This window comes from Pleurodeles waltl, chromosome 5, assembly GCF_031143425.1.
Source record: "Pleurodeles waltl isolate 20211129_DDA chromosome 5, aPleWal1.hap1.20221129, whole genome shotgun sequence".
Classification (NCBI taxonomy): Eukaryota; Metazoa; Chordata; class Amphibia; order Caudata; family Salamandridae; genus Pleurodeles; species Pleurodeles waltl.
This window is the reverse complement of record NC_090444.1, coordinates 123,272,818-123,298,765: the sequence shown is the minus strand read 5'-3', so window position 1 is coordinate 123,298,765 and position 25,948 is coordinate 123,272,818. Positions and strand designations below refer to the sequence as shown.

The 25,948-nt window shown below is 42.3% G+C and overlaps 1 protein-coding gene across 1 annotated transcript in view; it reads left to right on the top strand.

Moving 5' to 3' along the window:
* The window catches only part of INTS9 (integrator complex subunit 9), a 249,465-nt gene that overhangs the window by 48,603 nt on the left and 174,914 nt on the right, over positions 1-25,948 (top strand). Inside the window, exon 2 of the mRNA XM_069233783.1 lies at positions 856-983. Within this exon, the coding sequence (XP_069089884.1) occupies positions 856-983 (128 nt within the window). The remainder of the gene's footprint in view (positions 1-855; positions 984-25,948) is intronic.

Below are 25,948 nucleotides of genomic sequence, written 5' to 3'. Positions count from 1 at the left end.
CTGCACTGTGGAACTAAATTCCTAGCTGTGAACCATCTTGAAAATCACTTAGCTTTTAGGAAGTTACTAAATACATTTCTCTTCTGCCGAACTCCCTCTTCCTGTAATACCTAGAGGCCAATGGTAAATGCACTTTATAAAGAAAATTAAGACCGCGTTAATCATGCTCATGAGCACACCCTGTTTTCTGCTTAAGAGACTACAGTTCTGATCCAGAATTTGGCGGAGGGTTTCTCCGTCACGTTGTTATGGGTGTCCCATCCGCCATATTACAAGTTCCATAGAATATAATGCCCTTGTAAGAAGGCAGATGGGATATGAGTCACATTTGTAACAGAGTAACCACCAAACTCTAAATCTACATTGCTTTATTTATTTTTAATTTTCTTGTTTTTAGTTTCAGGCATATATTTAAGTCCAATATGTTATATGATCGCACCTTTCTAACTAAAACATAATTTGTGATGGAGTTCCTATTTATGTTACATGGTTTATCCCAGAGGTCAGTGGATACTATCACAGCTGTAATGCAAGTTTTGGATTGAATAATCATGGCCCACTTTTGATATATAAGTGGGGTATTGTTTCTCCACTGATGTACAGTAATTAGGTTTCTGAAGGCTAGTTTGATCATCTTGTCTGTTGCCATTACTGTAACAGCAGCATTCTGCATCAGAGATTTCTACGTGCAAGCATTGCATTAGCCATTTAAGACTTGTCACTAAGCCAGCAGTAGTTTTTCACTGTCCCTCGTATATTGCCTCTGTTGCTTCATTACCTTTGTTGCTGAGCAGCGTGGTCTATTTTATACTGCAGTTTTGTTTGTAGTAACTGGTGTGCTTGTTTTGTTTTTAGTATTGCTTGTCCGGGCACCCAACGCTACCATGCAATGTCCTCAAGTTCAAATCAACCACCATCATGTTGGACTGCGGCTTGGATATGACTTCTACACTTAATTTTCTTCCATTGCCTCTGGTACACAGGTATGTTCTGTTCTGTGCCTTTGTCTGTAAAATGTAACAAACGTTGGTAAAAACCATGTGCAGTGAGCTCCACGCTAGCACCAGGCCTCTCTTTTTGCTTCTTGGAAAAATTTATATTGTGGACCCCAAACAAAAAGAAAAACTTTATTTCGCTACTCAACTTACTAACATCTTAAGACTCAAAATATAATGTCAAGGGGATATCATCACTAAAGGGCCTTGGAAATGAGAGGAGGATGGACAATCCAAAAGGAAGTAAGAGTATGTGTGTATATTTAGAACCCTGTGGAGGGGAGATTGGGAGAAAACGGTTGAGAAAGCTAAAGCCCATGAATCGCACGCGTCTTCTAGAAGTCATGGCCCTGTGCCCAAGCTTATGCGAGATTGGGTTGGTAAACATAAAGCAAATAGGCTTTACCTTAAACTTGGAAGGGAGATTTTTTAATATAACATGTGCGCTAGGCTGATTTTTAATTGAAATACGAAAGGTTTTAGCAGGGCTTAAGGAGCCCCCGCAAAATGTGGTATGTGAAGCTTGATTGAACAAGAGGTGGCATTTTCTTAGAGGAATGAAGAGTTCACAATTGATTGCTTTAAAGCTATATTGATTGATTGTAATATAGGATATTGGTCTTGTTATAACATAGGTTTAAAGCAAAAACACTGTCACTTTATCTAGATTTGTGCCATATGTAAGTTATAGAACCTTTTGGTTTTATCAGAAATATAATCGGGTTTAGTGGGTATGTACAACGCAATTTGTAAAATTAGCAGGAAAATGAAATCCGTATCTGAGGTTAGGAAAAGTATTGATTTATGTTAGGAGGGCATGCTAAATATGAGATGTTATGAATTAAGAACATTGTGTGGGAAAATATCATGCAATAGATTAATTTTATGAATCATTGTATAATTTATTCATGTTTTATACTTTTAAAGTTGTAAGCTAAATAAAGAATTCATACAACTACTACAAGGTCTGGCAGCCATTTTTCCTGGCAAATATATTTAAAGCCAATCTGTTGAAGTCCATGAAAAAATACTGTGCATGATGCACAGGGCCTTAAAACCCTCACCTTCCAGGAACCTATTGGTGCTGTCTCCTAGCAGCAGAGACAGGGTCAGATCTCTTCAGTCCTGATACTGTCCTGGCAGAAAAGGTTTGGATGCGCTGAAATTTAGACAGTTTAAATTCTGAGAAACCCAAGTATGGACTGTCACAGTAGTTCCTATTTACCAGTATGCAAGCGGAAACGTAGCTCCAGGTTGTTTAACCAGAAACGGAAGAACCTCTGTTAAAGCAGTCAGTAAAGCGTTGTAACGTGAATCTTGTGGCACAGCGAGCAGAGGACCCACATCTGGGCATAACTGTCAGCTAGGGCGTCTAGTGCAACAAACAACAGTCTATGGAAGGAATTGTTGATTTTATCTCAGGTTCTGGCAATGACTGTGGGAATACGTATGGGCAAGGCACCAGCCTTTTTTCAAAAGGCATGAGGTCATTGCATTAGCAGTACCCATCTAAACCTTTTCCTACGTTTTACTACATCGGGAGAAATGCCATCTTCATCCTAAGAGGCCATGATCATGGCTATCCTGGAAACCAGGCTGAGAGATTGCAAAGGTTTAGATGACCTGGTCATTAGTTTACAAAAGTAAGAGAAACTGATGTCAACTCATTGAAAGAGCACCTCACCTTGATACTCTGATGTCGAAAAGGTGTTCATCAGTTTGACCTGGAAGTTTGTAGAAGTGGTTATAAAGAAGTCCGTGTTGGGGAGACTTCGAAATTCGATAGCTCTACCTAGTTCCACCAGTGCTTGTGAATTAGCAAATGGGATTTTTTTTCAGTTGGATTACTTTAAAGCAAGGCACTCATAGGGGATAAACTTTATGTCCTTGTTGTTCCTGCTAGTGGCAGAACCTCTTGTACATAGTCAGGTACTGGTAGTACTTTAGCAGAATCTCGATAAGTGAATTCAGATTAGTGGCTTGCACGGATAATGCATTACTATTCACTGATTAGGCTGATGAGTTTCTTCCTGTATTTTGAACATGATAGAGGAGTATTCAGGATATCTTGCTCTACACAGTTAATAGATATAATTTTGAAGATAGACATTTTAGTGTGCTTTATGATTCAGATTTGCGGAGCATATTAAGGCTACACTGGCAACAAGAGGGTTTGAAATATTTCGGCTGCAGTGTCTATGAGGAGTTTGTGTAAATGATAAAGTGGTAAAAGAAAAGAAGTGGAGGATTTAACTGAGTCTTAAGCATGCAAGCTCCTGTCTTGGTTGGTCGATATAGAGACAATAGAAATGATGCTTACTCAAGTGATCAGTCATCTGATCAGTAACATGCGCATACATCTCTTCACTGCATTCTTCTAGATAATTGATGTTATATGAAGTAGATTTGTACTGAAAGGTAAGAAACTGGTAAGAGCATGAAATAAATTAAGTGTCAAAGTTGAGGTTGGCTTGGGCTATTTTTGTATCTATGTTCTTTCAGTATCAAAAGGCCTTTCCAGCATGAGTGGCCAATCTAGAAAACAGACGAGGAATAGGCCATGGTGCCTCTACACCTACTTTCTTTACTAATCTTTAGCCAGGAAAGTGACTTGCACACATAGGGTACTCCTTGGACATCAGTAAGCTGAACACAAACATAACCAAGCCAATATAGTGTCTTGTCTTTATAGTATAACAAAACGATCAAGGCTGGTCTAAATGCAGTATACATGACTGTCTGGCAATACTCAGGCATATCCTTTGTTAGAGACATGTTGGAAGAGTAGGTACTTTTTTCATTCCCTTAATTACAATTACAAAATAAATATAGCTTGGGCTGAGGTGAGTTTCTCAAATGTAGAGTAGTATTAACAAAGGCTGGGCCTCGCGTGCTGAAACCAGATAAGAGCACTTCCTAGCAGAATTCTATTGACAAAGGCATTTTGCATAAAAATCTGATAATAAAAAGTATGCACCAAGCAACTCCTATACCGAACCGCTAAATCCTGGAGAAAGCTGAACAGGCACTATTCACTTAAAGTGTCCACCAGTTACTGGATCTACAGTGGGAAAACCTTTTGAAGTAAAGATTCTCATCAAAAATATCAAGAAGGTCCTTAAACCATCACAGGACTGCTTGAAAATTGGCTAGATTGTCCTGTTACCATGAAGTAGATGCTGAAATTGTCAGTCTGAGCCTGTGGATCTCTGCACTATTCTTAATGGTTAAATCTCCCTCATTTTTGGTAGTACAAAAAAGTTCAATATTTTCCACTTTTTTCCAAGAGGGAGGCAGAATTATTAATGATATACATCTCAAGAGATATGATGTGTTGCTCCTGGATTTGTTGTGGTGATTAGAAAAGAGCATAAAGACTAGTTGTTCATACTAAATAGACGCGGGTATATTTCAGTAGCTGCGTGTGTTACAATGTATAGAGATGGTGGTTGCCCGATTCAGCACTAGGTTACTAAATGGACTGATTGTTGCTTATCTTCAAAAGTGAGGTCTCCGCGAGATAAGATTGTTAATTATAAACAATTAATAGTTCAAAACAAGGATTACTATATCCCTTCGTCTGTCCCACTAATTTCCCATTGTAATATGTGTGATTGATATTATATGTGATGCACGTCAACATGTGCTAATTTCAAATCAGTTGGGTACTTTTTTGAACACTTCTTCCTATGATGTTTTATTTTCTTTGTTCCTTTAATGAATTGGTTACCCTTATGTCCTGTCAGTTGCCCAGCATAGGTGTCTCAATACATACCTAATGTGGTGTTTATGAGGAGTTGTCAAAACTCAACCCCCATGTTTGATTGAATTAGATCACTGTGTTTTATTGATATGATGTAAGCCTTAAAATTGTTTTATCAACAACATATGCCTATGCTCTGACTTATGTTTCAGTGGTTAACTACTGTATATATCACAATATTTATTTCACGTTTCATTGAAGGCATCCAGTTTTTAAGCCTACCAGATTGTGCAGCTGTCTGGTTTGCGAAAGATATCTTGGGGGCATTCAGAAAGCTGACCTAGAAATTCATCCCGCCAGTTGCTTACCGTTGGCTTTGTGGTTTGTAACTCACATTTTCTGGGTTACTGTTTGCTGGCTTCATTTGTTTTAGGCTGTCAGGCTTGAGTCCTCACTCCTCCACCCGCACCTCCCCATTGCCCAAACCTTGTTTACTGTATTCTTCCAAGAACTCCGTTTCTGCAAACAGCCCTTTAAATCTTGTTCTTATCATGTCACGTTTTCCGTGCATTCAAAGACTGAGGTCAAAAGGCAATCTCTCTCTCTTCTGTGGGAGCTTGATGTTTACTTCTCATTCTCTGACTTTAAGTGAGAAGATTTAAATGATAATCCTGCTAAGTATCCATGTAAGATCCATATAAGATGCTGTGCTTATGTTTCAGAACAGAATATATGAAGTGTGGTGGAAACAAATATTTGAATGCAATTAAAACACTACGTAATGACATTTGCACACATTATCGTTTGTACAACCATATTTTCGTGCAAATGTAATAGCCGTTTCCATTGAACATTTGTTTTTTGTAATGGTGGTGTGCTACCACACCATGCATACTCCACACTATGCCACTCCAATCCATCCTATGTCCTTCCGCTCTGTGCCACGCCATTCCATTCTATGATACTTCACTCCACTCGACTGCAAGTCATGCACCTCAAATCCACACCTCTCCAGTCTATGCCGCTAGCTCATCGACACAACACGCTACACCCTCCACACCACTTTCTCCACTATCCTCATTCCAGTCTATCCTACTTCACTCAAGTGTACCCCAATTTACCCCACCCGCTACAAACTACCCCAATCTACACTGCTCCAATTTACCCAACTTCACTCTATCCAATCTACCCTACTCCAATCTACTCCTCTCAACTCCAATGTACACCACCTTAGATTACCCACCCCACCACGCCCCATCCCAGTCTACCCCACCACACTCCAATCTACCCCACTCTGACCCAGTCTACCCCACTCCAATCTACCCCAATCCACTCCACTGATCCATTTACCCCACTCCACTCCAGTCTACCCTTCTCCACGCCAGTCTTTCCAACCCCACACCACTCTACCACAGTCTACCTCACTCCACTCAATCTAACCCAGTCAACCCCATCCCACTCCAGGATACCCCACTCCACCCTAATCTACGAGACTCTACTCAAATCTTCCCCACTCCACTCGAATCTACCTCAGTCCAGTTTACCCCACTCCACTCCACTCCAAACTCAACCTCAATCTATCATCTCGCCTCCACTACACTCTACCACACTCCACTCCAGTCTACCACACTCCACTCTACCCAAAGCTACCCGACTCCACTTCATCCAACCTACCCCTCTCCAATCTACCAGTCTCCACTCAAATCTACCCCCTCCACTCCAATCTAACCCACTACATTCCACCCCACTCCAATCTACCCCACTTCAATCTACTGCACCCTTCGCAACCCCAATCTTCTCTATTCCAGTCTGCCCGTCCCAAAGCTACCCTACCCCAATCAAATCCACTCCAATCTACCACTATATACTGCACTCCAATCTAATCCACTCCGATCTACCCCAATCCACTGCACCCCACCCCACTTCAGTCTACCCCACCCACTCACTCTACCCTACTCCAATGCAATCCACTCCATTCTACCCCACTCCATTCTACTCTACTCCACTACACCCTATTCCACTCTGCCCTACTCTGATCCCCCCAGGCTACCTCCTCCACATTAATCTACATCACTACACTCTACCCCACTCCACCCTTCCCCAACCCATCTCAACCCACTCCAGTCTATCCAACTTCACTTCCACCCTACCCTACCCCACTCTAATCTACCCACTCCAATCTACCCCACTCCACTCTACCCAAGCTACCACACTCCATTCCACTCTACCCCCACTTCACTCCAATCTACCACATGCCACCCAAATCTACCCACTTCAGTCCAATCTAACTCACTCCACTCCAATCTTCCCTACTCCATCCCACTCCAGTCTACCCCACTCCACCCCAAACTACCCTTCTCCAGTCTACATCCAGTCTGCCCTATTCCAGTCCACATACTCCAATCTACCCCACCCTAACCCACTCTACCAACCACCAATCTACCCCATTCTAATCTACCTCACCCCATCTCAATCTACCCCACCCCACCCCACTCTATCCAGCTCCTCTCCAGTCTACTCCAATCTACCCTACTCCACTCCAGTCGACCCCACTCCAATCTACCCCACACCCCTCTACCCCAATCTACCTTGTTCCAGACTACCCCAATCTACCCACACTCCATTCCACTGTACCCTACTGCAATCCACCCAGTATAACCCACTTTACTCCAATCTACCGCAGTCCACCCCTCTCTTCTCCTATCCATCCCACTCTGCTCCAATCTACCCTAACATATCCCACTCCACTCTACCCCGAGTTCCCCTACTTCTTCTACTCCACTCCAACCTACACCACTCTAATCCACCCAATCTACTCCACTCATATCTATCCCACTCCACCCTAATCTATCCCCGTCTACCACAATCTACCTCAATTCAGTCTACCCAGTTCAATTTACCACACTAATCTACCCTCTTCCCTCATTCCAATCTACTCCTCTCCAAGGTACCCTGCTCCAATCTACCCCACTCCATTCTACCCCCTCTGCCTCTATTCCACTCTACGCCAATCTACCTGACTCCAATCTACCCTACTCTAATCCACCCAGTCTACCCTCCCCACTCCACATTAATCTACCCCACTCCACTCTACCCTACTCCACCCTTCCCAACCTATCTAACTCCACTCCAATCTATCCAACTCCACTTCCACCCTACCCCACTCCAGTCTACCCACTCCATCTTCCCAATCTACCCCACTCCACTCTTCCCAAGCTACCACACTCCATTCCACTGTACCCCCCACTTCACGCCAATCTACCACATGCCACCCAAATTGACCCCACTCCAGTCCAGTCTAACTCGCTCCACTCCAATCCACCCTACTCCATCCCACTCCAATCGACACCATCCGATTCCACCCCAAACTAGCCTACTATAGTCTACTGCATCCAATCCGCCCCATTCCAGTCTGCCCCAATATACTGTACTCCCCTCTACCCACCCTAACCCAATCTACCAACCACTGACCTACCCCATTCTAATATACCTCACCCCATCCCAATCAACCCCACACCACTCTGTCCAACTCCCCTCCAATCTAGCCTGCTCCACTCCAGTCTACCACACCCCAAACTACCCCACACAACTTCATTCTACCCTGCTCCACTCTACCCCAATCTACCTCGTTCCAGACTACCCCAGTCTAACCACACTCCATTCCAATGTCTACCCCACTCCACTCTAATTTACTGCAATCCACCCCACTCTTCCCCTACTTAACCCATTCAAATCTACCCCAACATATCCCACTCCACCTCAGTCTACCCAGAGTTACCCTACTCCAATCTACCCCACTCTCATCTACTCCACTTGAATCTATCCCATTCCACCCCAATCTACCTCAATTCAATCTACCACGCTAATCTAACCTACTTATTCACTCCAATCTACCCCAATCCACCCCACTCTATTCTACCCCACTCTACCCCTACTCCACGCTACGCCAATCTATCCCTCTCCGCTCTTTCTCACTTCAGTTTACCCCACTCCACACAACTAACTTTTAGCCATGCTGAACAGCAGCCACGCTGGTGTACATATCGGTTAAAACACATTGCCGAAGCCCATAGCTCTCGCATAGGCGAGACCTATTGGCTTTGCCAAAGCTTGTTTAATTTTCCTATGTTTGATTTTCAGTGCCATTCAGGAGATGCTATTTTGTACGCCCTCTTTTCCATATTTTGCAGTCAATAAAAAATGAACAAAAAATGAAACTTGACCCTTCGGAGGCAGATTTTTAATAGATTTGCTTCACTTTGAGAACTCTTTTCACTAAGCAAACTTGTGTTTGCATAAAATGCGGCCTGGCAGGTACAACGCAGCGTATTGATCGTTCTCTTAAGATAGTCCACTGATCATTTATTTATTCCGAGGTCCATCAAGGTTTGTTTGTGTAGCGTGTGCTGCAAAACCCAATTGTTCCATTTCCGGGGCTGTCGTAGTTAGTGATTTATCCAGGTCCAGGTCTCGGGTGGCATCATGGACCACAGTTAGTTTAAATCTTATTTATTTATTTATTTGTGAAATTACTGTTTGTAGTTTGCTTCGGAAAGGAAGAGGGATAGTGGAACATGGAAAGGTTTTAAGTGGAAACCTCGACAGAGATCACACGGGTATTCACAGCATCCAGGCAGCGCATGCCAAAACCTATCATTAAGGGGTATATTGAAGGTTCTCCTAAGATGCCCAACTCGGACAAGTTACTTGCCCCAGTGCTATAACCAGAAGTTATTCCAACTTGCTGAGCATAGATGTATGCGTTGTCCAAGGGCTGGCTTCCAAATCTTAGGCAGATTGCCTCTCACCCGGGAGCACACTCCCGCAAGGTTTAATAGGCTGGAAAGTCCACAGTTTTCTTAAGCACTTGAGATGATCTGAGTCTTGCTGTTCAGGTGGCCTTGCTGCTGTCTAAGGGCTGGAGTCAGGCTGTTTCGGGTTTTCCAACCACGTGTTACCAGGTTTGAAAGTTGCTGCATAATCTAAGATACCAATCTTAGACAGGTGTCCAGAGCCCAAGACTAATATGCTGTTTGGATAACAGAAAGCATCTGTTTTGTGGCAGCCAATGTAAGGCTGGAAGGGCAGGAGTGATGCCTTCTGTTGTTTTGTATGCATAATACTGGTCTTACTACTCATGGTTGTTGCAGCGAAAGTTAAGTTAACTCTTCTTCTGAGATCTTGGCACGTGTGGTTACAGTAACCAAGGCATGACATTACCAGTGAGCAGACAAGGTTCACGTTGTGATGAATGCTTAACACTGATGCCACTTTGCTGGGCCTATCAAGGTGGTGGTATGTGCTCTGTGTCTGCATTAATTCATGGCAGGAACACCAGAATAGGGTCCATGAAGACTGAGGTCTGTGGTACGGGGATCGCCCAATGTGAAGGGCCGCTGGAAAGGTAACTGCCTTGAGCTTAGTTTGCCAAAGACCAAGATTTCTGTATTTGAGCCATGAGGGCAGAGACTGCTTTCCAGCATCCATTCCTCCCGGTGGATAGGGTACAAAGTAATCCGCAGTCTTCAAATAGGTGGTTTATTTTCTGTGTGCCATCAGCATGAGTTTTCAATGACTTCTTGAACTAGCCAGTAACATCAGTTAGATGGCATAAGTAGGTATTACACATTCAAGGCTCTAAAGTTGATAACTGGAAACCTTAGGAAGTATTCCGTGGGTTACCAAAGTAAACTCACCCTGACTTACAGACTTTAGCAGCCTGTGAAAATGTTTCAGTTCAAGCCTGTTGCACCCATGCCGTATTTCATGCGGTGGAGTAGGATGTCACGCTCAACGGGTCATAAGCTGCGTGATGGTATCAAGGCTGCATGTTGGTTCTCATTGAGTCCTCTCCGTATCTCCTCGCTTATGTTTCAGAGAATTGATTCTGTTTCTCTAGTTGGTCTAAACCTTGATTGCTGCTGCGAAGAAGTGTCAATTTTTTTACTGTGAAGTTGCAGCTGACTTGTCACCTCCTTTTCAATATTTTTGTGTCTCCATTGGTACAGATGATATGAGTTCACTGCTGGACAGATCATTCATGTCTACTGGCCATTTTTAGCGAGGGGGTGATTAGCACATCTTTTGTTCCTTTCAGAGACCGCACCATTATTAAAACACAAGATAACAGTCTCCTGTAGAGTGGACCAGGATATTAAAATAGTGCTTTATGTGGCTCGCTGGACAATGATACGTGGGAGCTGAGAAAGCTTTGAGATTCCTTACCCATTTAGTCATTGCTTTCACTAATATAGAACAGAGAGTTGAAAAGGCAGGTTGGCCTTGCATTATGCCAACAGTGCATTGCGGTTGGGTGCCAGTTACTTGCTTTACCGCTCTGCTTTATTTGCAAAGAACATTTGGTCATCGTATAACTTTTGTGATGGTTTTGTTATATTTTTTGCACGGAGACATGTTGAGATTTCTCTATATTCAATAATTCATATGTTTTGTTGTAGTAGTAGGCTTTCTTTTGTTGGAATATTGCTTTCATGTAACCCTTCAAGTGGATTTTACAAAGTGTTTCTCTGAATCACACTTCCACCAGGGACATTCTAAGATTCTCCTGTGACTTCCCAGGAGGGCCAGTTATCTATTCAGCATTTATTCACAGCTTCGATATCAGATTTGAGGATGCTTTTCTTAAGTGACGCTACCGTATCGATATAACAGCTGGAAACAACATAATGGGATGCCCCTGAAAGTGACCCCTAAGGTGTGGTAAGCCGAATATTCATCTACTTCTCTTTGGAGGCCCGTTCCTTTCCTCAGGACTATCACCTTGGACCCACTTTGATTTGTCCCCTTTTTAGGTCGAGCGTAGGCAGTGCTCATGTGCTATCTCTCGACATGTTGTAATCTTCCTCTGTGGGCTTGTACCACGCCCATCTTGCGCCCATCACTTTCATTAGTTCCTTGGCCTGCCTTTCAAAATTCCCTTGATTACATAGGTAAATACTCTGTTTGTCCTGCCTTGAGGCTGCTTTGTAACCGCCTTGGAGTCTGACCCTTTTACATGGATTATTGCACGATCGGCCATATACTTTACTGTGGCGCACTACTTTTTTCTTTTGCCCTGCCCTGTCGTGCTGCGTTGCCATATGTTGTTTCTTCCTCTTCCTTGTTTTGGGCATGCCTCTGTTTCTTTGTGGTGTCTGCACACAATGGCTGGAAGCTGGAATGGGGTTCTTCTTTACTTACTTCTTTTGTCTTCTTTTTTTTTAAAGGTTCGTACAGCGCAACCTCGATCAGAGGAGTGCTTTACATGAGTACGTGACGTTTCGTGTAGTGCGATCTTGATCTGAGGAGCGCTTTACATGACTGCCACTTACGTACAAGTTTAGCAGATGAAAAATATACAAACTGGAGCATTTCAAATAGAAAAAAACACAGAAATTCTCAGAGCCGATACTACAATATTCACTGTACTTGGGAAACCTGCCCCATAATGCTTTGCAGGCATTTCTTTTTCATTTTTTTTTGCCTAGAACTCAGTTTGTGGTGGTTTTAGGACAATGGGACCACCACCAAACCGTTCAGCACAGCACACTCTTTCTGTCTAGGTCATCCCTGGGTCCCCACACTAGTTTTGGGTGGCAAAATAGTAACCTCTCCCACCATTCAATGTCTGTTGAAGCTCTCTCATGATTGGAAGTTTCTTTTTCCAGCTGGGAGAAGTTTGTGTTTTAAGGGCCTTGTTTGTGATAGTATTGCAGTAGGCCTGTTAGACCTGAAAATGTGTAAGGCACTACGCCCTCTAGGGGCTACATATATGGTTACACTTTATTACTTTTTGCCGTTCTGTTTTCATGGCTTTAGGCCATCTAGGGGCTGACTATGTCATTACATGACTATGTTTCTTACAAATGCTATTTTTATTATAGTGTCCTCTAGGGGCTGTTCTGAGCATTACAGTCAAGACACTACAATGTTTGCTGCACTCGGAAACTTGCCCCATAATGGTTTGCGGGGCATTCCTTTTATAAAACATTTTTGCCTATAACTCACAATGTGATGGCCCTAGGACAATGGGACCACCATCAAAACATTCAGAACGAAGCACTTTTTCTGTCTAGGACATCTGTGGGTCCCCCCAGCAGGTTGGTGGGGACCCCAAAATAGTAACCTCTCCCACCATTCAATGTCTTTTAAAGCTCTCTCATGGTTGGAAGTTTTGTTTTACAGCTGGGCGTAGTTTGTGTTTGCTTGTTCGTAATAGTATTGCAGTAGGCCTGAAACTGTGTAAGGCATTACGGCTTCTAGGGGCTATATATATGGTTATACTGAATTACTTTCTGTAATTCTGTTTTCATGTTGTAATGTCCTCTAGGGGCTTATATGGTTACATGACCATGTTTCTTACAAATGCTATTTTTATAATGGGGTCCTCTAGGGGCATTTCTGAGCATTAAAGTCAAGATACTACAATATTCGCTGCATTCAGAAACTCGCCCTATAGTGTTGTGCAAAACGTTTTTGCCCATAACTCGCGCACAACGTGCTCTTTCTGTCTAGTCATCTCTGGGTCCCCACACTAGGTTGGTGGGGACCCCAAAATAATAATATAAAAAAATAATAAATGCAATATTTAAATTTTTTGCTGCAGATGGAGGTAGAAGGTAAATGGAAGTGCTTTAGTTATATGCAAGGCGACTGGAAGTATGTGGCAGAGAGGGCCAAATTATGTGGCACGAAAAGTCGAGTTATGCATTTACAACGCCAATAGCTTCAACTCAAGCAAATGCGAGACCTATTGCATTACAAATGCTTGTTTAAGCTAGCACTTCCACCTTTCAGCTAGAAATCACTTTTAGCTACTCACAACATTCAAATCGACAGCACTGGCGAAATTATTATAAGTATGTTTTATGGTATTTTAGCACTGTGTTTTTTTTAAGCAAGTCTCTGTCACTGGAGTTGAATGTGGGAAGGATTTTGTGATTTTTTATTTATTTTTATTTTGTGATTTTGTGCAAAATTCTTTAGGCTCCAACATAGGTGAGGCATTTGCTGCAGATTGAAACATGCAGGCTGGAAAGTGTTGAAAAGAGCTTTGCTTGATAGGTTTTTTAAGAGCCTGAGCAACATACCCTCCGTTTTATTTGAACGTTTTTGAGTTGGCTGGTTATCAAGGATTGGCCTGACCATAGTTGAGCAGGGATGATTATAGCCTCATGCTTCTGACTGATACACTACAATATGTTTAATGTACGGTCAACTTATTCAGTAGATTTGTGAACTAGCTGTCAGAAACACAAATTCAGCATGTTGGTAAGTACGTCTTAGCTGTTTTTTTTCAGTAGTCGCCTGTCCACAAGTTGAAGTCACCTAAAATAGGATTCGTTTGACATTGAAAGAAGATGTAAGTTGATGTTTGGTAATTCATGCAGGAACTCTGCAGTGTAGTGTGCTGACCTGTAAGCAGTTGGCTTGGTGAAGGCGATATTGCTTACCACGGTGCATTTCATAGTCCGAGACTCAAAGTAGTCTTCTCTTCTATGACAGTTTGTGAGCAGTAACTTGTTGAGTGTGCCAAAGCTATTCTTGTGCCTGCTGTACCAACTCTGTTTTTCTAAGGACTCTTGCAACTGTCTTGGGAATTATATCCAATGGAGGGTGATAGCTGTCAATGAATCTGGTTTCATTTAGCTCTAGTAGCCTGAGGTTGTGATCCTTGATGGTGTCAAACATACTTGTCAAACATACTAACTTTATTTTTCACCACAGAGCAGATGTAAATAGACCTATATCTGTTAGAGAATTCTAGTTGCAGACTCCTTACCTTAGAATTTCCCCCAGGCATCTGACTGGATCCGGAGATTTTGCTTCGAGCAGAGTGGTATTTGTTTGGCCGGAGCCTAAGGTAGAAATTTGTTTTGTCATGTACTGAGGTTTATAGCATTGATTAATACTTGATGTTACGTACCAGCAGAAAAAGTGGTACAACAAAATTAAATGAGTTGCAGGAATCGTTTAGTTACAAGATGAATATAGCAATAATAGTTGCAGACAAGTTAGGATAAGTTGATCTACAGCAGTTATGTAGGCTACACAGTAGTATGCTTGTGCTCGAAGCCTGAGCAGGACTAAGGTGTGATGCTGGAAGATGTGCCTGTGCAAAACTGGCTGCATTAGAAGGTGCTGGGTGAGCTAGTGTTGAGATATGATTTATGCATTTTATTTCCCCCTTTGTGTGGATCTCGTGGCAGCAATAGTAGTTCTCACCCACTGCAGTGTACATTTCTTAACAATATGTCTTAAATCAGGTTATTGGTGGGTGCTTTGAGGTTGATTTTGAATATTATAACATGTTATATCTACCAAATCATTCCTCCCTGAACTAAATTCTCAATTGTGTTTTTCTCTTCCTTTTCCATTGTTTAAACTGACATTAACTTTTTCTGCCATGTTTAGCCTGGAGACCAAGTTGATGTGTAGTCTGCCATATCAGACACAAAGTTTGTTTATCCTTCATTGTGATGTGTGAAAATAAACAAATGGGCAGTGACTACTTGAGTTGCTATTCATTTGTTGTATACGGTTTAGCTGCTCATGTATGTATGTACATAGGTGGCATTTCTGTAGTGCGACCCGAGCCAAATGGCAATGGAGCACTGATCTGGTGAAAAGCAAAGAGGCGGTGAGTGATTGGAAGGTTAGCTGGGTTCTGAGAGTGGAGTGGACTGTTACTTTGTCATGATGTAGTGTTTTTTTTTAAAATGGTTGTTTTATGCCCTTTCCTAAACTGTAGCGGGGTGGAGCAGTGTTGATGGAAACAGGAATTGTGTTTCAAATCTATCTTGAGCAAATAAATGGGAAATGTTTTTTTTATTAACACCTTTCCATCTATAGTCTAAGGGTGTCCGGCATGTTGGTGTGCCATGCGCTGGCTGGAGTCCCCAGAGGTGCCTGATTTTGTTAACCACATAGAGAGTTTAGATCATGAGAGTTTTGTAGATGGTGCAGTTGGTTTTGAAGATGGTGCAGGTGGACAAATAGGGCCTGTGGAGTGTCACCTGGGTGAAGACTTTGTGGACATATTTCTTCAGGTCCTTGATGATTAGTGCTACAGCATGTAGGATGTCCATAAGGGTAAGTTCAATGTGGTCAACTCTGTCTCTGCTGTTTGGTCTGTTCTTGGGTCCCTTGCGTTCCAACAAACTGTTTTTGCTGGTGGTGCCATTTTCCACACAAGAGCAAGTAGGATAATCATTTATCTTGCTAACATGACATTCATGTCACAGGAAAATGCAAAGCTGTCCATGGCAGTAGATCTCCTTTAGAGACATTGTGGGATTCACCATATATGTCGTAAAAACTACCCTCCGGCCCACAGTGGCTTAGATAATTGAGATCACCAAGGAAATCAAATAACTGTAGAGAAGCACAATATCATTGAGGATGGTGGCCCAGATAGCTTGACATTAAGCAGCATTCCTATTGGCAGTCTTTCCAGGACCCATTGGAAGATCCTAGCCTTGAGAAAGGTCTGCCTAACAAGGATTAAATATCACTACCTCCCTAAGTCAGTACAGAGTTTATATGGTGATTGGAACACACTGCGGCCGGTAAATAATAACCATCTTCAGGAAGTCTCTGAACTTGGGTATGGAGTTGGATACTATCAGCTCAGGCTGGGGTGCTGGTGTTGTGACATCTTAAATGGAGGAAAGAGGATTTTAAAATGCATATCATGAATTATCCCAGTGAAAGGCCCAGGCAGCTAATAGAGATTTGTTCCTATGAGATGTCTTACCAGATGTTGTAAATATCGCATTTTCTGATCCCCCTTCGGTGAACGACATCTGCTACCTAGTTAATCAAATTTGAAAACGTATGATTAAATCAAGTCCACATTCTTTTCATATTGTTCTGTTCTTTAAATTCTGATAACCAAGCTTACATGAATATATTTGTGGTATTTAATTACTGCAGTTAATCATTTCTACAAGATTGGTAATTTGTGTGTTACATTTTGTTGTACTGTCAAAAGAACTCTGCCTAATATAGTGAAGATAGTTGAAGGGGAATTGTGACATTCGTTGTTGAATCTTTATTCTGAAAATCTTCAAAAATAGTGTGTACAAACTGCACATAGATTGCTGAGTGTCAGAGTGGATCTTCACACCAGGCAAAATACCTAGTTGCGCACCTGCTTTGCCTGAAGCTGGGAGGCAGTACGTCTTCACTAGCTGTGTGGGCTGTCGTACTATGGGCGGTTCCTACCATGCACACACACAGACAGCTGCCCTTGAGATCTGAAAATAGAACTTATTGTTCTGAGGCTATGTATGCGGATGTAAACCATATTTGAAACTCAGAATCGGCTTTTATTGACTAAGTGCCTCTAATGTGCTAGAGCTACTATAGCACTCAGAAGTAGTGTGCAAGGCCTATAAACAACACAACAATAATGTTGGAGTATTTGATGCCGTTTGCACCAACTGTTCCCAACCTTTTGACTTCTGTGGACCCCCACTTTATCATTACTGGAACCCAGGGACCCCCACTGAATCATTAGTGGAATTGGGGATCCCCCCACTGAGACATTAACTAAAACCTGGGAACCTAATCTTTAAATATTATTTAATTTTCTAAGCAGTCACGGACCTCCTGATGAGGCTTTGTGGACTCCCAGGGGTCCCCACACCACAGGTTGGGAACCACTGGTTTACACTACTCATAAACATCCTTGCTGCCTTAATGTTTGTCTTCATTGCGGTGACTACTCATGTTGTAGGCACTAGATTAGAGTTGTCATGAACACTGACGGGGCTTGTTTAAACTTCTATTTTTATTGTATCCTTGCCTGAAAACTCTTTCTTTCTCTCTCTGTTAGAGAGTGTGGAGTTTAGACATGTGCAGAAGTGTTAGCATCATGTTTGCCTCCTATTTAGGCTGACATATTTTTGTTGTTTATATTACGGTCGCTGCCATGTTAATTTGGACTTTTTTAGTGAAGGCTAAAATATCAGCATGTGAATTGAGAAAACCCATTTTTTGCCGAACCGAGAAACATAAGATAAGTCAGCGATCAGGTACTATTAAAAAACTAAAAAACCTTATTTGTCTATAGCCTGGAGAGGCTTTGCGACTGAACTAACAGGCGAGGGGTCACGCCGGTGTGCTGCTAACTAGCCCAGTTCTGGGTGGTCCCGGGGTTCCGGCATAGAGGTGGCCCTCAGGCTGGCATTGCTCACCATTCCAGGGCATGAGCTGTTTTAGAGAATATCTAAGCAGCTATTTTTCGCTGAGAAAGGGATGCAGTGTCACCCTTCTCAAAGAAACTATTTATAGGCTTGCTTCTTTGCTGTTTCTGTAAAATGTTTGCATAGTCCTTAGAAGTAACAATAGGGTGTTAGGATAGTAGGAAGGTACTAACCTTGTTAGGACTGTTCGTATTTGCCGGCCAAGTCATGCATTGGTGCATTTATTTTTGCATTTTGTGTGGTTATCGTTCACATTGTATGCACTAGATTTAGATTTTAGAGATAAACATTTTAAAAGTTCACCCCTTCTTTATTAGTGCCCATTTTGTGGGTGTTTTTCACTTATGAAAGGGAGGCTGGAGTTTCACTGTGTGCCTGACCCATCTAGAGTGGGCAAAGTGTGACCAGAAGGCACCACCCGCGCAGTATTGGTTTGGAGGTTGTGTATGGCTCGCAGTCCAAGTAGACTTATAGTTTGTGTTGGTGCACTGAACTAAGTCCTTGCACCAGGGGGTTAGAAACCCAACCCCTGCGCTCTGGCACACAGCCACAAGGTTTTAGTTATAAATTACCTATTGTGAAATGTATTCCTTTGTTGTGATCATTGAGTGAGTTATTCATTAATGAAAGAGGATTTGGTGTTCCACTAACTGTGCCAGTTATGTCTCATTGGTCTGAATATTACCCGAAACATATCTTGTGCAAATATTGCTCTGTGGGATCTGTATGGGTTGCGGTCCAACTGGTTTTCTGATCCGGCACATTGACTGAGTCCTTAGTGCGAGGGGTCTCGAAAGCCGAAACCCTGTGACTCTAGTACATTTTAGAGAATGTAACAAATAGATGTTGTCAAGTGCTGTATCTTGCTTCAGATGGACTTTGTGTCAGCTCTGAGATTCATAAATGATGATTGGGAGCATGTGGTCCACTGACCTGGCAGCCTCACCAAAACACTTCTGACATTACTGTCTAGAGCGGCAGATTTTGATGCAACTGTAACGTTTAGTGGGACTTGTTGATTGAATAGCGAATAGGTGCTTAAAGCAAGTCCAAAGCCATTAGACCTTGATTCAGAGAATCTCCAAGGCGCTTATAGAGTGCTCAGGACCTTGTGTTGGGGATCTTTTCACTTTAAAAAAAAATTCTATTTATTGGAATTTTACATCTTTTCAACCCGCATTAATGCAAAATAGCAAGACAGTTTCAATAAACGTGTTCACGTGTGCTCATATATCATTACTTCAAGTACATATCACTGTATAATTTTAATGACGCTGTTGTTAATTACAGGCTTTACATTGATATACGATTTTCTACCCACTAGTCTGCTTAATATACCATTCTCTCAGATTGGAGTTGCTCTGCTTTAGTTTAGTTCGAACGTGTTAAAATATTTCCACCAGGAACCCCAAATCTAAGCCGCTCACGGAAGGGAGGATCCCCCTCGATCTCCAGTGACTCGGTGTCTCCTTTGGCTAAGATCCTCCCAATGCAAACCAGTATCTTCCTCCCCCTATGACCATCCCACTCCAGAAACACTCCCAGAATATTTATTTTGGGATCTTATTCTATTGGAAGATCTTTTCACTTCTTCCATTGGTGCACAGATGTCTGTGTTCTTCGAATGGAATCCAGATCTGCAGCCACAAGCGACAGATGTGCTCACTCAGAACTTGTGTTTTGGACAAGCTGGGCCTTTCCAATTTTTGTCAAGTGTTCACTCTCATGTCAGGACGCATAAAGGCTCAATTGTGATTATTACGGTGCTTGGGAGGGGCACAATTTTACTTCCTGGCCCTTCATTCTTTGTCATATCTTCCAGGGATCCGGTGGGGGATGCACTTACACTGACAGTAGACAGGTCACTGAGATTAGTGGTGTGGAGAATTTCAGGACTTCTTGCGCTGTCCTCTCCTTTGAACAGAGGAATCCTGAGCACAAAATACTGGATAGCATTATAAGTTAGCCTGGAATGGGGAAATATCTGGATGCCATTTCAGCCCCTGTAATTCTTTTGGAAAAAAAGGGTTTTCAATGTACACTTTACCCTTTGCTGCCTGCCAGACCCCCAAAATGGGGGATCTGGCACAACTTATGCCAGTCTTTGCATCTATGCTCAAAGGTGGCAGGAAAAGGCTCAGGAAGCAGGTAGGGCTTTATGTGAGTTGGGACCTTAGACTGACTAAAAGAGGCTGTCAGAAAGAAATTTGACTGCCAAAATTGCAGAAGCCCTTTTTTATTTTTTTAAGTTTGCACTGTAAACTTTCATCTATGAGAAATCTTCTGCCTCTGAGATCCCCACCTTTGTGGAGTTTCTAGAATTTGTGCTGGAGAGGGGACTTGGAAAAGGTGGTGGAAATTGAACTGTCTGAATGACTGGCTACAGGCACCAACTAGAGTAGGACTTTGCCGTCAGGGCAGCAACAGATCTTTTGTTTGCACAGTTCACTTAACATTGCTCTTCTGTATGGTCGGTGGGCAGTGGAAGGCCTCTATATTTGTTGCAGCTCTGAGATGAATTATCAGTTTCTTTATTTATTGTTAAATATTAGAACTTATTTGAAAACAGAGTAGGCTTCTGAAAATGTTGAGGGAATCATTTCCTGAGTCGACTCAGAATATGAGGAGAGGGGTGTATAAGGCAAAATCTGGGAAGCAAACCTATTTTGGTAAAATGATTCCTGCCAATGTGTAGAAGGGAGAGGTTTTGATAAAAATAGCTTCCCATGACCAGGATCCTTTAACTGCGTATCTGTTGGTAATATGTGCAGGTCACTCACATAGGCTTATGTAAAAGTGTTAAGGCTGCCATGATGAATTCCTTAGAATTTTAAATAAGGGTCTGCATTTAATAAATTTCTAATTTGAAAAACCTACCCAGCTTCAATTCACCTATGAATGTCTGCACTCTTCTTCCGTCTTATCTGTGCCACCTAAACAGATGTTTAGGTGGCACAGCTAAGATGAACAAAAGTGAGTACACATGTATACAGAAACTAGTTCAATCATGGAGAGAATCTCACAAGATACTCCCCTTGCACAACTGATTCTCAGCCTAACCAAAGTAATGTGTTGGATTTTGGATGCCATTGTAGGTGTCTTCAATTGCAATTGGCCAAAAGTGGATACCCAAATCTACAATAGTCTGCAGATATTTAACAATTGAGAAGGGAAATGTGAAGCATGGAATGATATCTAGCATGTGTGGGGCTAAAGAATAAGATATACTATCCTGGAAATCAAATAAGTTACAGGTGATGCATGAGATCTCATTAGAAAATCACTGCTGAATTCAAAGTTTTCTAGAGTAGGAGTCATTAAAAAATACATATTAATAAAGACCAGCACTCCTGAAGGTTATTCAGTTGTGTGACTCCTGATTGGATACAAGGGGAAGTCTGCGACATAAGGTCTGTTGGCATTTCTTTGAATTTTCATAATATAGAATCAGTACGAGACACAGTATGTAAGCACTTTATTCCTTTGCTGATGCCTAAATATATTAATCTCAATGGCCACATGACATCTTTAATGGCAGGAATATTCAGAACCTATAACATTCACCAAAAAACTTAGCACTATTAAATTCACAGTTCAATTTATACTATATTCTACCTTTCAAACACTTGAAACTATAAAAGACTTCTTGGCATTATGGAAAAGTGTAGAAAATACTATGACATCAAAATATATTTTTGCCACCTGGGGCTTTTCTTTTCACTTAGCCAAAGTATTTTCCAAGCAATTGGCTTTAAATGATAAATACCAGGAATAAAGCAAAATGGTGTTGAGGGTACATTCCAAGAGCCCAGTTCTAGTATTAAAAATTATTTGGGATCAGACTCGGGGATAAATTGATAAACAGTAATTTAAGAATGATTTGTTAAAAGATGTAGGCATAATATGCTTTCAACTACACCACACCAATGTTTCTAAAGGAGATGGATGTAAGGAAGACTGGTTTTCAATAACTGCTGCCCTAACCTTAGGAGGTACAAATCATTCCTATTGAGGGAAATCCATTTATGGGGTCTCAGTCTACAGTCACAGAATGTTTGTTCTCTGAAATTTTTATCATGGAACTGTGCAGGTCTTCAATGATTAATTGAACTCCCGGATATTCAGTGATCTACATCAAGTTTTAGAATTATATGCCTACATAAAACCTAGATGTTTGGTATTTGATCACTCCTGGGCTTAAAAAGGTTAGTGTCAGTATTAGCATATTTAGGCAGTGACTTGCTTACTTTTGTAATGCTGATATTCAACTCGGTTGCCAGAATCTTAAAGTATTTTTACATTTTTAAAATTGATAATTTTAGAATAACACATACTTCGCATATTAGTAAATGTGCCCAAAATAAAAAAATAAAAAATATTTTAGAACATTACTATATTCCAGTTTTTATGCTTACTTGATGCACGTTTTGTAGTCAGAGGAGATTTCAATTTAAACCTGACCTATACTGCATACAGCTATGAGTGTCACTATTGGCAAGATCATTTGGGGCATTTTTCTATATACCATTCCAACACAGAAAGTAGAAAAATTGGAAGATTTGTTCTTGTTAGGTTCTTGGATTAACTCTGATCGGTCAATTTAAATTAGATTATTCGATATAGGACACACCATTCTGCCCCGGGAGGACCAGTCTTGGGTAGTACATATGTGCACTTGGAGTTGCTTGACAGTGTATCAGGCTATTCTATTGTTCTATTGATTGAAAATGGCTGCTTTTTCCTATGGACACCCTTTCATTTGCAATATCTATCTAAGACAAAGCCACTGTGAAAGAAGAGTACAAGGTACTTCAATCTATGAGTCACCCCCCTCGGACTATATATTTGATTGCCAAGTAAAAGTTAAATCATAGAGTTTGGTTTCTGTATTTGTGATGAGTGTGGGAAGGTGTGCTAAGTATTCAGCACTAGACAGTAGGACTCCTATTCTTGTGCATTAGTGCTGGACAAGTTGGCCTTTCTAAAAAGAGGTCACAGATAAATGGACTGATTTAGTCCTCTGAGAAGTTTTTAAAATAGCTTTAAATAAGGCCTTTGATTGGGCCTTTTAGAAATGGGGTTTCTGGTTGGCTAGGGAATGCATGTAAGCCAGGCAGAACCCAGCACTCAAGTCAAGACTATTAAGTTACACACCAAAGATAACTTATGCTCATCCCCTAGTAGTTTGGCGCAGTTATATTGTAACTAGGTATCACAGACCAGAAACTACATGAAATTATAAATACTGTGCATGCTATGCCCACACTGACAGTAGCAAAACGACATACATTATCACTCCGGGCATGAAGTGTAAAAGTCTTGTTGAGGAAACACACCCAAAGGACCAATTACCATCATCAGTACATAAACACAACAACATATTCCTGAAATACTTCACAGGTAATGTAGCAGTTTTAGAGGCTACAACCTATAAGGCTGAAAAATCACATGAATCACTCTAGGCAACCTAGGGTATAATAGCACCTGATCCCCTATTAGTAAGATTACAGTAATTTCTGTGGGCTTTCACTCTAGGACGTGTGCATCACTAAAAAGATTAGGCCCCTGGACTACTATACGTGATAGGGTAATTGCTAGACACGTTGAAAAGGTTCCCACACTCGGGAGGCAGTCTCGTGCCTCGCTTGGGTGCACTCCTCCGGGATTTTACCCCATATTGTGGACAGAGATGCCCCAAGGTGGGTGGGCATACTCACACTGAAGGGTTCCGCCGTGGGACCTAGCCGGGTCCTCCCTGGCTGTCAGACTGTCTAGCACAGCAACCGGCGAGCACGCTATGTAGCTGCTGTGGCTGTTGCGATGGGGGTCAAGGGCGGGCAACCGGGGTACCTCATTTGGCCTCTCCCGACTGACCATATCCTTGTGGCTGAGAGTTGAGGCAGCGCTGGATGTTGGGTAAAGTCGGCGGGCCTTGTGCACGGGGCCTGTTTTGCTGAAAGGAAGCTGCACTGAGACATGATTCACGAAGGCAGTAGAGGTGTCCTCTGCACCACTGGGGAATCCCTTTTAGAATGCCCGAGGTGCGGCTTCCCTGGCGCTGCGGCAGCTCTCTAGCTCTGAAGAGAGCGACATTGGGGGGAGCCCTTGGACACAGAGGCACGCCCTGGGCAGAACAACATCAGAGAGGGGCCTCCCCACGTACTTCTGTGAAGAGGGCTCAACAGGCGCTGAGTTCTCCTTGTGAAGCATTCCCCACGTGCTAATTGGCAGGATTCAGGGCAGTCCACGAGGCCCTGGAACAATTAGAGGGGGCATCAACAAAATAATGCTACAAAGTGCTCCACAGGCGCTAGGTTAAGAGAGCCAAGGAGCAGAAAAACAGTGCTCGCTCTGCGGTGGAATCCTTGGGAGGCACTCACGGGCACAGAGGGGCAGGCAGGGCAACATCAGATGAGTCCTTTTATCCAGTGCTGCAGTCTTACTGACAGAGGTTCAGTCCCAGTTCCGGACTTGCTCTAAAATCATGGGGTCAGAGCCCCTTTACTTATACTCCAAAATGCCATTGTTCAAGGAGTGACTGCAAATTAATCCTTTCAAGTGTAACACAAACTCTGTCAACCCAGCCCTGTCTCCAAACATCAGTAGGGGGTAAATCAGCCCATTGTGTGAGGCCTATTGATATGTAAGGTGTGAATGACCATCCCTCTCTCTAGCCCAGGATGACTATCAGTATGCAGATGCCTCTTCTGTCACACCCAGCCCCCCTGTATTGTGGCTGTCTGGAAAGTATGCACAAAGTGTAGCTGTCACTCTGCCCGAGGCATGGATTGGAGTCAGGCTGCAAAACACTGGAGGTTTAAGCACAAAGAAACACCCACTTTCTGAAGGTGGCATTTCTATAATACGCAGGATTTCTCACTACCATTACAAACATACCAAACGTGACCACGCTACTTCTCACAGATCAGAAATTACCACTTTAAAGTATATAAAGCAATTCCCCATGCTAATCTGTGAGAGGAGCAGCACTCACAATAGTAAAAAAACGAAATAGGCTGTTCGCCACTAATAGGACGTGTAAAACATAAACATACATATCCTACTTTTACTTTACTGACACAGCACCCTGCCCAAAGGGCTATCTATGGTCTACCTTAAGAGTGGCTTAGTTGTAATAAAAGGAGAGTTTAGGCCTTGGCAATTAGTTTGAATTGGCAAATCAATTTTGGCAGTAAACTGCGAAGTTAGGTCCTGCAGTGGCAGGCCTGAGACAAGTTTAAAAGGCTACTTCTGCAGGTGGCGCAATCAGTGCTGCAGGCCCACTAGTAGCATTAATTTACAGGCCCTGGGTATATGGTATACCACTTTACAAGGGACTTACAGGCAAATTAAATAAGCCAAACAAGTGTAAGCCAATTATTCCAAGTTTAGGGGAGAGAACACATGCACTTTATCACGGCTAGCAGTGGTAAATTGCCTGGGGTCCTAAAGCCTACAAAAAGAGGGTCTGAAAAATAGGTAGAGAAAGGCAAAACATTTGGAGATAACCCTGCAGAAAGAGCCATTTCCAACAGGGCCAAAATCCACTTTTGACTTATAGTGGAAAGAGCATAAAAAGCCAATATTGAACACTAAGAGACTTTGAAGCAAACATAAGTGGGTAAAGCTGTTTGAAATTATCAGCAGCATTGAATCCAAAACACTTTGGAAATTAGTCTTGATGAAGCTCTAGTTGTGTTCGGTTATTCCTTGGCAGCAGCATATCAGAGGCTTTTACATAGTATTACTATTCTGGCGGACAACATACTAGCAAACACAGTACTGTTTCGATCTTGCAGGAGAGGGCAAGCACTATTATGGAAAATGGTATCTCTTCTTTTTGTTACAAAAGCAATCTGATGTGCTCGACCATGTGTGGCCGTGAGGCCCCAGTGGGTTCCAGTGGCTATGTAGAAGGCAGATCCCACATCCTGGTCACCTATGTTTTCTGATTCTACCTCCCATCTGGGTAAAGTGTTGCTTGACTCATGGCTTGGCTCAGTCGAGGTTTATTTTGGTTAACAGATGAAGTTCAACATAAC